We start from the raw sequence: 14,244 nt of genomic DNA, 5'->3' as shown, positions 1-14,244 counted from the left end.
CCTTTTAATAATGTTTTTATTTTTCAATATTTATATATTCCCTTTTGTTGCCCTTTTTTATGGTTGCAGTTATTGATGTCATTGTTATTGGACTGAACAGAGAGAAATGAAGAGGAAAGAGAGAGAGAGAAAGAGAGAGAGAGACACCTGCAGAACTGCTTCACCACTTGTGAAGCGACACCCCTGCAGGTGGGGAGCCGGGGGCTCGAACCTGGATCCTTGTGCCCGTCGTTGTGCTTTGCGACACCTACGCTTAACCCACTGCACTACCTCCCGACTCCCTAATTTTTTTATCTTTATTTACTTATTGGATAGAAAACAGCTAGAAATCGAGAGGGAGGGGGAGACAGAGAGGGAGAGAGACAGAGAGACACAGCCCTGTTTCACCACTTGCAAAGCTTTCCCCCTGCAGGGGGGGACTAGGGGCTGAAACCCAGGTCCTTGCACAGTGTAATATGTGCGCTCAACCAGGTGCACTGCTACCCGGCCCCAACACTAACTCCTTCTGTTCCCACTCCACCCCCAGCACTATCCTGCAAAAAGAAGCTAAAAAGACAGATAGCAGCATGCATTCAGGGTGGCCTGGCTCCGTGATACAGGGCTATGTGGTCCTTCCTCTGTCAGGACTCTGCCAAATAATGTGTTCGAGAGATGCTGAAAAAGATCCCACTGCCCACCTGGCACCAGTGAGAGCTGCTGCCCGGCAGCCACAGAGCGGAGCCAGCTCCTACCTTTTAGGGTTTCCTGCAGGGTCTGCGTGAAGCTGGCCAGGCGGCAGCCGTCATTATGATTCTTGTTTGGGTTCTCCCCAGCCTGGAAGCTCAGGGCTGTCAGGTACAGGTTGACCATGGTCACGTCGTTGCTTCCCAACTGGCACAGGAAACAACAGGGGTACATTTAGATCTCCTTCTATATCCCTGGCCCTCTGACTCATGAGGGACTTCAGGTGGGTGCTGAGAAAATCAATACGAACTGGATTGGACCAGCTCACACCTGGCATCTCATCACAAAGCTCTCCTTCCTGTGGCGCTGGGAGAATGAGCCGACCTCTTCTTCCCTAGAGGCACAAGGACTGGCTCTAGTCCCTGCAGGGACATGGGAGCCCTGCACGCAAAGCTTCATGAGCAGTGAAGCCGTGATGTGCTACTCTCTGCTCTCTCTTTCTCTCCCTGTCTCTCACCCTCTGCTTTAAAAACACAAAAAGAAAAAAAAAGGAAAAAGGAAAAGAGTCCATAGGGAGTGAAGGAATTATGTAGGTCCAGGGTCCCAGGATAATTCTGGTGGCAAAAAAAGAAAGAGAAAGAGATGGGGGGAGAGAGAGGAGAGGAAGGGAGGGGAGGGGAGAGAAGGGGAGGGGAGGGGAGAGGAGGGGAGGGGAGAGAGAGGAGAGGAAGGGAGGGGAGGGGAGGGGAGGGGAGAGGAGGGGAGGGGAGGGGAGGGGAGGGAAGAGAGAGGAGAGGAAGGGAGGGGAGGGGAGGGAGAGAGAGAGGAAAGGAAGGGAGGAGAGGAGAGGGGAGGGGAGAGAGGAGAGGAGGGGAGAGGAGAGGAGGGGAGAGGAGGGGAGGGGAGGGGAGGAGAGGGGAGGAGAGGAGAGGAGACAGGTTCTGGGCCAGAATTCTCATTTGAGGCCAATCACTGTAGGTGATTCTAATGTGTGTCAGATTTGGGAGCCAGACACCTGCCCTCCCCCCTCCTCTTCCTTCCTGATCACATATGGATGTGATCAGAGCTAAGCAAGCCCAGGGCCCCTTCCGCTTTAAACCCCCTGCCTTGGATGAGTTCACCAGCACAGAAAGCCCAGGAGTATGTGCTGACCTGACCGGAAGAGAGGATGCAAATGAAGCCAAAAGAAGGAAAAAAAAAGTTTCTCTGGACCACAGTTCAGAAAGGATACTTTTTGCATGGATGAGTGGACATTGTAACAAGGCAGAACTGTACCTTGAATCGGGCAAGGTATGGGCTGGGGCCCTCTGGCTTCCCGTGCCCATTGCCAGGTGAGCTCTCCTGCCAGACGGCGTCCCTCAGCTCCACCCCGGCGGCCGTGTCCCACAGGAACCCAGTGAACCCAGGCCCCTGTAATGAGACAGAATTACACCACAGCCCAGGGAGTAGTAGGCGGGGGGTCAAACACACAGCAGTTCCTGCTCTGATAGGCCCTGAGATCTCCCAGGTAGGGGCTGTTTCTGGAACAAAAAGCGCACCCTGAAAAGATTATTCACCACTCCCCCCACACACACATACACACACCCCAAGTTACTCACACCAATCAGGCCAGAACTTTACATACAGTCAGGGATGTTCGTGTGTGTGTGTGCATGTGCATGTGCATGTGCATGTGCGTGTGCGTGTGTGTGTGTGTAGGGGTTCTGGTGGAAGGGAAACCCGACTAGACACAGAATTAATTTTTTCTTCTCTCTAACTCCCACCTGTCAGAGTTAATTAACAGTCATAAAATCCAGCACATATTTTTTCTTTCTTTCTTTCTTTCTTTCTTTCTTTCTTTCTTTCTTTCTTTGTTTCTTTCTTCTTTCTTTCTTTCTTTCTTTCTTTAATATGAGAGCACTACTCAGTTTAAGGTAGTACTAGGGATCAAAGCCGGGACTGGGGGTTGGGTGGGGTGCAGCCGGTTGAGTGCACAAGGACTTGACATTGAGCCCCCAGTCCCCATCTACAAGGGGAAAGTTTTTTCCAGGGGTGAAGCAGGGCTACAGGTGTCTCTCTCCCTCTCTGTCTCCCCCCACCCTCCAGTCTCTCAATTTCTGGCTATCTGTATCCAGTAAATAAATAAAATGTTTTTTTTTTAAAGAGGACATTCACTCATTTAAAAAAAGAAAACAACCTGAAATCTTGGAGCCTCAGGTATGAATCTTCTGTGTAACTACTCTGCTATCTCTCAAGCCCCAAAGTCACAATATACAAGTCCCAAATTTCACTATCAGTCATATAAGTGTAATTCATATGGGCTCACAGGTATGCAAGGCCTATAATATTATATATATATCTATATCTTCTGCATCTAAAGGCAAATGATACCATGATGCATCTTAAAACTCATGATTAACTATTTTAAAATCTAAAATCCCACTGACATTAAACATGCCAAGTCTCACATACGCTATGTAAGAGGGAAAGTGTTCTTGTGAAGACATTTTCAGACATTCACATGTCTGAAACTAATGAAAGGAAAATTTCAAACTCAGAATCTGCTACAAACTTCCACAGAATTTCCACCACAAAAGGCATATACTTGACTGAGACACTGCATCAAGGACACTAGCAGAAGCTACTTTAACATGTTTATAACCAAGGCAAAAGGATGCTTCAGTGAAGTAGAATAAATTTCATGTTTGTTCAGGCTGGGGGTATGGACAGACCTGCCAACGCCCATGTCCAGCAGTGAAGCAGTTACAGAAGCCAGAACTCCTACCTCCTACCACCCTCAGGACCCCATAAAGAATTCTGGTCCATACTCCCAGAGGGATTGTTATATGTTACACACATAAATTACAGGAGGAAGATGACCAGAGGGCTCTGAATTTCAACTCCATAAGGGCCCAGAGAGAGAGGGGGAAAGAGTGAGGGACATTTAGATGTAGTAATAAGTGTAAGTGAGACTTGGAAAGGAAGAGAAGATGGGACCATAGGAAACATGGGCAGATATATACAAATAAAGACAGGTCGTTGTAGGAATAATAGTTAACCCATCTCTGCCACCTTGGGGGAACTGCTGGAGCTTCCAGTGGAGGGACTGGGGACACAGAACTCCGTTGGTAGGAACACTGCAGAGTTGTACCCCTGTTATCTTATAATTTTGTAAGTCAATATTAACTCACTAAAACAAACAAACAAAAAAAATCACATTTGTTTGTTGTATTGCACCAAAGTAAAGGACTCTGGGTTGGGGTGTGTGTGTGTGTGCCCTGGAACATGATGGCAGAGGAGGACCAAGAGAGAGTTAGATTGTTATGTGGAGAACTGAGAAATGTTACACATCTACCAACTACTGTGTTTTACTGTTGACTGTAAACCATTAATCCCTCCCAATAAAGGGAAGGAAAAAAAAAAAAAGGTAATGTCTGGCAGATGCAGGTACCTTCTGGAGTTGAGTTGAGGGTGACTCAGCAACCACGGCCTTCCAGCAGCCCCGAGGCCCCTTCCACTTGCGAATATTTGGCAGGGTTGGCTGGTTCAGCTCGGCACAGAACTGCAAAGACAGAGCACAAGAATATGTGTGTCCCTTGTAAAGAAAGCTCCCACTGGTGGCACCCTCAGGAGACCTCAGGCAAGAGACTTGATGGACTTCATCTCTGTGTTCTCTAAAACCAGGGTTTGTGAAAATCCAGATAACTGGACAAGCAGCACAGCACATGAAAAAGCAGCGTGTCCATTATGAACGTGGCCGTTAACACCTGGGCACTCTCGGCTCGTGAAAACCGATGCTCTCTATATCACTCTGACAAACGTATTTCAAAGGGAGTTGTCGGAAGTTTATCTTTGTTGTTAAAACGGATAGATGCAAGGTCCCAGGAAGGTCTAGATCAGTTTCAAATGTTCAGGAAAAATATGAAGACTTAAGTATGTCTTCTCTCTGTGGCTTAAGCTAGAGCTGCAAAAATTTTTTTTGAAAAAAAAAAAAAGGACCCCCAGTTTCAGCTTGGCAGTTACACTACTCAGCATGTCTCTGCAGCCCACACCTTCTACGGCTTCTGCACCACAAGCATCTTCATCACTAAAACAGTAAAATCACACAAAGTAAAATGAGTTGGGAAACCACTGGCTTTAAAATACACAGACCAATTAATAAATAAATTAATTAACTAATTTATTTGTTTATTTAAGTTTCCACCAGGATTATCACTGGAATTCAGTACTGGCACTGCAAATCCATTGCTCTTGGCAACCATTTCCAACCCCTTTTTTAACTGTTTCTTTCTATTTTATTAAACAGGACAAAAAGACATTGAGAGGGGAGCTGGGGGGGAAGAGAGACCGGCAGACCTGCTTCACCGCTTGTGAAGCATCCCCCCAGCAAGTGGGGAGTGGGGGTTCAAACCCAGTTTCTTGGGCATGGTAACATGTGCGCTCAACCAGGTACACCAATGCTCCCCCCCCCCTCCCCCCCCGCGTTCTTCTATCTCTATCTCATGCTCAAATGCTGCTTCATCTCATGGGAGTCCTCAGAGCTTCTTAGATTTGGGCTCCGTGTTTTACATACTCCAACATCTGGTTCTGCCCCTCCCTGCTGACACCTGAAAGCACACACGTGCTCTGCCTGGCCCTCCATGTGGATATTTTGACTTTATCTCTTTTCTTTTTTTTTTTTTTTTTTTTGGTCACCAGATTTATGCTTGCATGGCTACACTGTTCCAGGTATCTTTCTCTCTTTCTCTTCCTTTTTCATTTCTCTTTTGAGAGAGGTTGAGACACAGAGGGAGAGAGCCCTGCAGCACTGCTCTACAACTAGCAAAGCTTCCCCTCACCCAACCCCTCCACTGTAGGTGGGAGCGAGGGTTTTGGACTCCACTCACAGGCACACAGTAATGTGAACACTCTACCACGTGAGCCACTGCCAAACCCCTCTTCTGGTATGTTGATTCTACCGTCATACTTCTGACCCATCACACAAGATGGCATCATCTGGAATGTGAACGCCCGAACTAGGGTGGGTCTCATGGGTGTAAGCAGGTCTCAGAGAAATCATGAGGTGGTTCTCTCACAGAGCATTTGTCTTGCACACATGAGGCCTCAGTACCTAGGCCCTAGTATGTGATCTTTTATACCACATGAGCACACCAAGGATAAAACAGAAGGTAGAGCAGTGCTCTGTCTTCCTTCCTCCCTTTCTGCCTATCTCCTTCTCTCTGACATATAAAATTCATTGGTTAGTGGCATGAGAGGTAGCACAATGGTTAAAGGATTGAACTCTCAAGCATAAGGGCCCCAGTTTGATCCCGGCCATCACATAGGCCAGAGTGATGTCCCGGTTCCCCCTCCTAGTAAATAAATCTTGTTCTAAAAATAAATTGGGTGTATGGGGGGAGGGGGCTTAGTGGAGGTGCACCTGATTGAGTGCACATGTTACAATATGCAAGGACCTGGGTTCAGGCCCCCAATTCTCACCTGCAGGGAGGAAGCTTCACAAGTGGTAAAGCAGGGCTGTAGGTATCTCTCTGTCTCTCTGCCTATCTCCCCCTTCTTCTTGATTTCTGGCTACCTCTATCCAATAAATAAATAAAGATAATAAATAATTAAGAAAAATTGGTCTGGGTGACCACTTAGCAGTGGAGTACTTGTGTGAGACTCTGAGTTCAATCTCTGTACCACAGTAAAACAATAATAGAATATTCACCTGCCTTTCAGGTCCTGTGAGGCTGAGAAGAGAGGAGTCTTCCTGTTGCTTACAGAGATCTACTCCCAGCAGAAAGGATAGAAACTAGGGGGTCTCTAACCTGCACGGATGGTTCCTCATCTAGGGAGACTTTTTAAAAATAGAGGTTCTGGGAGTCGGGCTGTAGCGCAGCGGGTTAAGCGCAGGTGGCGCAAAGCACAAGGACCGGCATAAGGATCCTGGTTCGAACCCCGGCTCCCCACCTGCAGGGGAGTCGCTTCACAGGCGGTGAAGCAGGTCTGCAGGTGTCTGTCTTTCTCTCCTCCTCTCTGTCTTCCCCATCTCTCTCCATTTCTCTCTGTCCTATCCAACAATGACGACAACAACAATAATAACTACAACAATAAAACAACAAGGGCAACAAAAGGGAATAAATAAATAAAATTAAAAAAAAATTTTAAAATAGACGTTCCTAGCAACCCAGGTGTCTAACAACACATGAGTGGCTGAGTAAGTTGTGGTCGCTATACGCAATGGAATACTACTCAGCTATTAAAAATGGTGACTTCACCTTCTTCACCTCATCTTGGATGGAGCTTGAAGGGAACATGTTAAGTGAGATAAACCAGAAAGAGAGGATGAGTATGTGAAGCTGAGAAATAGGGGCAGAAAGGAAAACAGAAAGCAGAACTTGGGCTTGGTGTATTACACCAAAGTAAAGGACTTTGGGGTGAGGGGAAAGGAGTGTTTAGGCCCTGAAGCATGATGGTGGAAGGGAAGCCAGGTGGGGGATATTGTTACATGGAAAACTGAGAAATGTTACACATGTATCAACTACTGTATGTTGCTGTCAACTTAAGCCATTAAACCCCCCCCCCCAATAAAGGGAAATAAAATCGAGTTTCCAGGGAGCTGCCTAGGTCCAGTAGCCAGGTTCAGGCCCCCTGCCTGAAGGTCAGTGGAGCCCCTGATGGGCTCGGCAGAGAGCTGCTCTTCCTTCTAATGATTCTTGGATTGAGCTCTAATAATCACTCAGCCAGCAGATGATGCCCCAGCAGGAAATTGGACCCTTTGCAAAGTACATTTCCCTGCTGGATTCCTAATGTTAGAATGGATAAAATCCGTTTTCTAAAATGCTTCATTTGCCATCCGAGGAGGGCTTTTGGCTAGGACCACCTGGTTGTGGGAACTCATCTGGGGAGCGGCCCCTTTTTAGGAATAACAGTCAACAGCTAATTGGCATCAGGCAGTGCTGAAAGGGGAACTGGTAAGAGTTACTGGTCCTGGGGCCGAGTGGTGGTGCACCTGGTGGAGCACATGTTACACTGCACAAGGACCTGGTCCCCACCTGCAGGAGGAAGCTTCATGAGTGGTGAGGCAGGACTGCAGGTGTCTCTGTCTCTCTCCTTCTCTATCATCCCCTCCCCTCGCCATTTCTGGTTGTCTCTATCCAGTAAATAAATCAAGATAATAATAACAATGATAATAATAATAAGCTGCAGCTACTGGTCACCAAATTTTGAGAGAGTACTAACCCGACAAATTCAAAGTTGGTTAAAAAAAAGAAAAAAGTGGGAGTCCGGCGGTAGCACAGCAGGTTAAGCGCACGTGGCATAAAGTGGAAGGACAGGCGTAAGGATCCCGGTTCGAGCTCCCGGCTCCCCACCTGCAGGGGAGTCGCTTCACAGGCGGTGAAGCAGGTCTGCAGGTGTCTTTCTCTCCCCTGGTCTGTCTTCCCCTCTTCTCTCCAGTTCTTTCTGTCCTATCCAGTAATGGCGACACCAAAAACCACAACAATAAAACAACAAAGGTAGCAAAAGGGAATAAATAAATAAATATTTTTTTAAAAAGTTAAAAAAGAAAAAGAAAAACAGTTAGTGATTGGGAAGTGAGTGAGCACATTTATTCCTTGCATTTGTTCCATAGTCTGATATCCTTATCTCATACAACAAATAAGTAAATCTTAATAATAATAATACACGTTACCATGTGCAATAACCCAGGTTCAAACCCCCCCATTTCCACCTGCAGGGAAAGTTTCATGAGGGCGGCAGCTGTCCTTCCTTCTCCTCCTACCTATCCACTCCTTCCCAATCTCTCTCTGTCCAATTAAGTGAAAAAAAAAAAAAAAACAGGGAAAATGGCCACTGGGAGTTGTGGATTCAATGTGTAGGCACTGAACCCTATAGCAATAACCCCGGTTGGGGGAAAAAAAGAAAAAATATATATATATGGCTGAATTTTGAGACAATTGTGTAGATAACTGAGTCCAAGGAGAAAGTTCCCTCTCTTGTCATTCACAGGCCTGAGAACTGTGACCTTCCCTCGAGTTTCCAAGGAAAGCATGCTGGGAAAAAGCACCATGCTTGTTGCAGGGCTGCCTTGACTAGGGCTGCTGGAGTGCAGTCCCCGTGGTGGTGGTGGTGGTGGCAGCCACTGTTGGGGAAAGGCTATGCAACCAGCCTAACTCCCAGCCCAACACAAACCCATAAGGGCCCTTCCTCCCTGCCTTATGCCTTATCTCATTTCCACCACAGTGCTGATCACTGTAGGGAGGATCAGCTTTATTTCTTTCTTAAGAGTGTAAGAAAAGTGAGGGAGCGTGAGGGAGGCCACATAATGGCTCTGCAAAACACAAGGATTTCACTGCAGGTCTAGGTTCCTTTCTCCCAAAACTTTCAAAGGAAAACAGAAGCATCCACTTCCAGCCCTTGAGCTGAACTCTGAAATCGTTTTATTTAGAACACGTGGTTCTCAAGTTATCTGCTTCACTCACATACCCGAAGGAAGTAACAATACTCTTAAAAGTAAAAATGACTCACTAGGGTAGAAAGGACTGAAGTGGAACAAAGGAGGAAGGGATGTGGGAGGGCAGATATATATATATATATGTATGTATATCTCCCAGGTAACCTTGATGTGTCCCTCGCCTGTGCTTCTGCAATCCCATGGGCTAAACCACTGCATGCTTCCATCAGACTGATTCTGGGTCTTGTCTTTAAAACCTCAGATTTGTGGCAGGCACCTCCTCCACCACTGCATCCCCGACAGAAAATTAGAATCTTCGAGGCTAGGGCCACCTCTAAGAAGTCCTCCAGGCAATGTCAAACCACAGTGTGAGAAGCTTGTACAACTCAACCTTCATGTTCTTAGTGCCTGCGGTTTGGACAGACAGTTCTCATCATTAAAAAAAAAAAAAAAGTATTATCTTTATTTGTTGGATAGAGACAGCCAGAAATCAAGAAGAAAGGGGCTGATAGAGAGGGAGAGAGACAGAGAGACACCTGCAGCACTACTTCACCACTTGCAAAGCTTTTCCCCTGCAGGTGGGGACTAGGGGCTTGAGCCCGGTCCTTGTGCCTTGTAACATGTGCGCTCAACCAGGTGTGTCACCATGCAGCCACCAGACAGTTTCCATTATTTAAAACAAATAGCATTTCTGCTCTCCCACCCCACACCTGGGAAGCATGTGTGTGTGGCTTTGGGCACATAATCCCATGAGGTGGTGAGTGAGAGGAACCGAGCAACCAGAAAGCACGTGCCAGGTGTAACACATCTGAATTAATTAAATGGAATCAAGAGCCTCCTTCTTGGGGATCCCTCCTTATAACTCCTCTCCTCAAGGGTAAGTCGTAAGAACTAGCACGACATGGACTTAATCTCTCTAGCTACGGAGCAAACAGACAGTGGAATTCTTATACCCCCCTCCTCTGGGTTTGTACCAGGAAGCCTCAAAGTCAAGACATTTTTGTAATTGTTGCTAGTGTGAGGATTAGGCAAAGGGGCAGGGGAGAGTTTGCATTTACGGAAAGGATAGAGATGTAGTTGGATCTGGAGGGCTACTGTCAGTGTTGGCGTAGCATAGAGTTGGGGTGATGTCTGCAGTTAGCATTAGCATAATGATTAGGGTATGCGCTGGTGGTAGGCCCCCTGTTAGCTGTGGGGTTAGGGCTATGGTTAGGTGAGAGCTAGGGCAAGCTACAGCGATTGTGCTATGTGTGTTAGGGTTACATTAGGGTTAGGATTAGTATAAGCAATAGGACTTTTGGATTAGCAAAAAGGCAGGGGAAAGGCTCAGTTTAGGGTTAGAGTTAGGATTAGGGTTATTGCTAGTGTAGAGCTAAACTCAAGCATCAGGGTAAGCTTAGGTTTTGAGTCAGTGTCGTGTTTAGAGTTAGACTTAGGTTTATGGTTTTAGTTAGTTTACTGTAGGGGTGGTAGGGTTAAGACTGGTGTTAGTCTAGGGTCAAAGTAATACAATTTAACTTCAACCCACAGGATGTGTTCTGCACTGGCCTTAGAAATATCAGGTCTGTTGGAGTAGGGCCCCATTGTAAAAACCCTGGGTGAGGGTGATGGTGGATGTTTGGCTTTCCGGTGCTGTGAATGTGATGGGACACAGTCTTTTGGTGGTAGAAATGGTGTTTCTGTACACTCCTATTAATTTGTAGTCATATAAATCATTATTTAATTAATATGAGAGGATAATAATTAATTGTATGTCTCAAACTTTTTAAAGCACACACCGAGTCTTTTTAATACATAGGCTGAGTCTTTGATATGTTGACTTTCTCAAAAGCCTAGACCAAGGAGAACAGAAGCAACCGGTTGCACAGCTATATACAAATAATGTCAAAGGACATAAATTACGGTGATGTTGTGTATGAGACAGCAAATCCTAACAAAGGGATTTTTCAGAGTTATCCCAATTGTCAAATAATGTGATTATAGCAATAACTATCTATTGTCTTCTTAACCCTAAGACAGCGGGAACCTCTCACTTCTTCAATAGAGCCTATATTTCTCCCAGTCCTGGAACCTCTAGGGTGGGGCTCACTTTTCTGCATGCTTCTCCCAACTCATACCAAATGATATTGCATCCACTGATCCCAACCTAATCAACGCAATGAGTACCTCCTCAGCATGCTTCACTTCAGACTATGTCCAGAGATGTCAGGCATGAAATGTCAACCCTTCAGCCTCATTTCTTGGGTGAGACCTTTCCTTTCATAGTATTTTCTAATTCCATTCCAGATGATTCACTTCCTAACAAAGTCCCAAAACATAGATATAGACCGGGTTCCATGAGATAGAGCATATGTCCACATGTATCCATAAATTAGGGCAACATATATACCTGAAAGCAAAAGTACACAATAGTCTGCAGTGAGTCAGTATAAAGTTCCTAATGAAATGAAATAATATTTACTTAGACTTAGATACCCTCCTCACCTACTTCCTATTACAGTTCTCTCACTCACTCCAAAGCTAACCTTATCAAAGCAAGGACTACAAAAGCTAAATAAGGGCAAGAGACTGGCATACTTTAGTGATGACTCCTTAGTCACTACCAGGCCACCCCATCAGCAGGGGACCTATTCAGAGAGTCCTGAGATTCCTGAACAGACATGATGGGCCTAGACCTCAAATAAATTCCTCTCACCTTGTTACCAGTCATCTCTATCAGGAACAACACAATAGACCCCTTTGTGGGCCCCCATAGGACCTTGCCCTCAATTTGGATCAACAATGGTAGAGAATGTTTCATCCTCTGAAGGGAGGCTGGACAACATACTCTATGCCACACCTGAGGAAGATGGGTCAATACTGGGGAAGCTTGTAATGTTCCTACTCATGCCCACAGAATGTGAGCTCAGATCTATAGGGATGCAGAGGTCACACAGGCTTCTAAGCTGAATATGGGCCCCAGATCAAATCAAATAGATCGGGTTTACAGTCAACAATATTTATACCCCTTCCCCATATTAGGGAGCTACTTTCTTCCCTAATCCAGCTTTCTGTTCCTTTTCCAGCCATGACATCACCTCCCCAGACAATAACATGGATCCACCTGTATATCAGATTTCAGACTCAGGGGAAAAAAAAACATTAGTATAGCCACAGGCCCTTTGTAATATAACTAAAATATGCCTATTAGCTATCTACAAAATGGATGACCCCCCAACTCTTCATCTGCACTATTCCAGCCTTTAGGTTCATGATTGTTCAACAATTTGTTTGGCTTTATATGTTAACTCTCTTTTCATCCAGCAGGGTCCAGATGCTAGCAGGATGATGACCAGACTTCCCTGGACAGACAACCCCACCAATGTGTCCTGGAGCTCTGATTCCCAGAGCCCCACCCTACTAGGGAAAGAGAGAGACAGGCTAGGAGTATGGATCGACCTGTCAATGCCCATGTTCAGTGGGGAAGCAATTACAGAAGCCAGACCTTCCACCTTCTGCATCCCACAATGACCCTGGGTCCATACTCCCAGAGGGATAAAGAATAGGAAAGCTATCAGGGGAGGGAAGGGGATACGGAGATCTGGTGGTGGGAATTATGTGGAGTTGTACCCCTCTTATCCTATGGTTTTGTCAATGTTTCCTTTTTATAAATAAATAAATAAATAAATAAATGTCAGGTCTGGGATGAAGCTTGAAGGAATCCTGTGAAGTGAGATTAACCAGAAAGAGATGTATGAATATGGGATGATTTCACACGTGGACATAAGTGAAAATTAATAACAGAAGGGCAACACACAGCAGAACTTGGACTGGAGCTGGTGTATTGCACCAAAGTAAAAGTCTCTGGGGTGGGGTTGTGGGGTGTTCAGGTCCTGGAACATGATGGCAGAGGACCTAGGTGGGGGTATTAGAATGTGATGTAGAAAACAAAGAAATGGTATGCATGTACCAACTACTGAATTTTACTGCTGGCTATAAGCCAATAATGCCCCCCCTGTAAGGGGGGGATGTCTCTCTACAGAGACTCACACAGAATTTGAAACACAGATATGAAGCACAAGCCAAGTCTTTCACCGTCTCCCGCAGTCCCATAGACTTCCTCTCTGTGTTCCCACATCACTAGCATGAAGCGCGATCAGTTTTGCTCTGGCGCAAAACCAGGTACGTATCCTAGAAGGGAGGCGGCCCCCTTGTGCGAGTGAGCAATGTGTTTGGGGGATCAAGGACTTGTTGGATATGCCTCCCTCCCCTCAATCCCTCTCAGATCCTTTTCAGAGGCCCAGGCATCTGAGAAGGGTGAAAAGGTTGACCACCCCCTCTGCCCCTTGAGTTTAGCCTGCAATGACCATTTCCCAGTATTTGGGGGAAGATTATTTTCTCAGAAGGTCACCTCTGTGGGAGGGAGCACAGTGGAGCTCTGGGGCTTGTGCTGCATTTTTATCTTTGGGTTCTGGATGCTCCAGCTGTAAAATGAAGTCTGAGTGGAGATGACCCCTGCTCAAGGGCACTTCCAGTTCACACACTGCAGGGCTCTATCACTTTAGGGAGGAGAGGGTGGAAAGAAAAGAGAGGCAGAGGCAGGAGGGAGCAGGGAGAGTTGGATGAAAACAGGAGGTATAGGGTTCTCACACACCAAGACTCCTTTCTCAGTGACACCTGTGTGAACTCCAGAGATACGCTGACCTTGTTGCCAGGACTGTGGCGAACTTTCCAGAGACTTTTCCCCAAAACAGGGAGAGCAGATTTCATCTTTCAAAAAAACAAAAGTTGCATCAACTTGCACCCAACACCCTGCTCCAACCCCAACTGTTGTGTGGTGGGCCAAATAGGCCACTCCCAACCCCTGCTGCAAGGCAGGCATATGGACCCAGCAGACTGAGAAAGGTTCTCCCCACCCCTTTCTTCTCCTCCTCCCCCTCCCCCACCCCTTTTTTGGCCTCCAGTGTTGTCCCTGGGGCTCAGTTGCTGGCACTATGAATCCACTATTCTTACCAGCCATTAGATAGGACTGAGAGAAATTGAGGGGGGAGGGGGGAAGATAGGGAAAGAGAAAGAGAGACACCTGCAGACTTGCTTCCCTGCCTGTGAAGCTTTCCCCCTGCAGGTGAGGAGCCAAGGGCTCAAACCTGGGTCCTTACACAGGTCCTTGCACTTGGTACTGTGTGCAC

The 14,244-nt window shown here is 46.4% G+C and overlaps 1 protein-coding gene across 2 annotated transcripts in view; it reads right to left on the bottom strand.

Annotated features, from left to right (window-relative positions):
• The window catches only part of EEPD1 (endonuclease/exonuclease/phosphatase family domain containing 1), a 138,095-nt gene that overhangs the window by 21,083 nt on the left and 102,768 nt on the right, over positions 1 to 14,244 (bottom strand). For both annotated transcript variants that reach the window (XM_007523388.3, XM_060195835.1), the window contains exons 4-6: positions 4,094 to 4,204; positions 1,939 to 2,073; positions 732 to 870 (exon numbers count right to left, since the gene is read on the bottom strand). In XM_007523388.3, coding sequence (XP_007523450.2) covers positions 732 to 870; positions 1,939 to 2,073; positions 4,094 to 4,204 — 385 coding nt within the window. The remainder of the gene's footprint in view (positions 1 to 731; positions 871 to 1,938; positions 2,074 to 4,093; positions 4,205 to 14,244) is intronic.

The sequence above is a fragment of the Erinaceus europaeus genome, chromosome 8 (assembly GCF_950295315.1).
Source record: "Erinaceus europaeus chromosome 8, mEriEur2.1, whole genome shotgun sequence".
NCBI lineage: Eukaryota > Metazoa > Chordata > Mammalia > Eulipotyphla > Erinaceidae > Erinaceus > Erinaceus europaeus.
The sequence above is the reverse complement of the archived record's forward strand: the minus strand, read 5'-3'. Positions and strand labels throughout refer to the sequence as shown.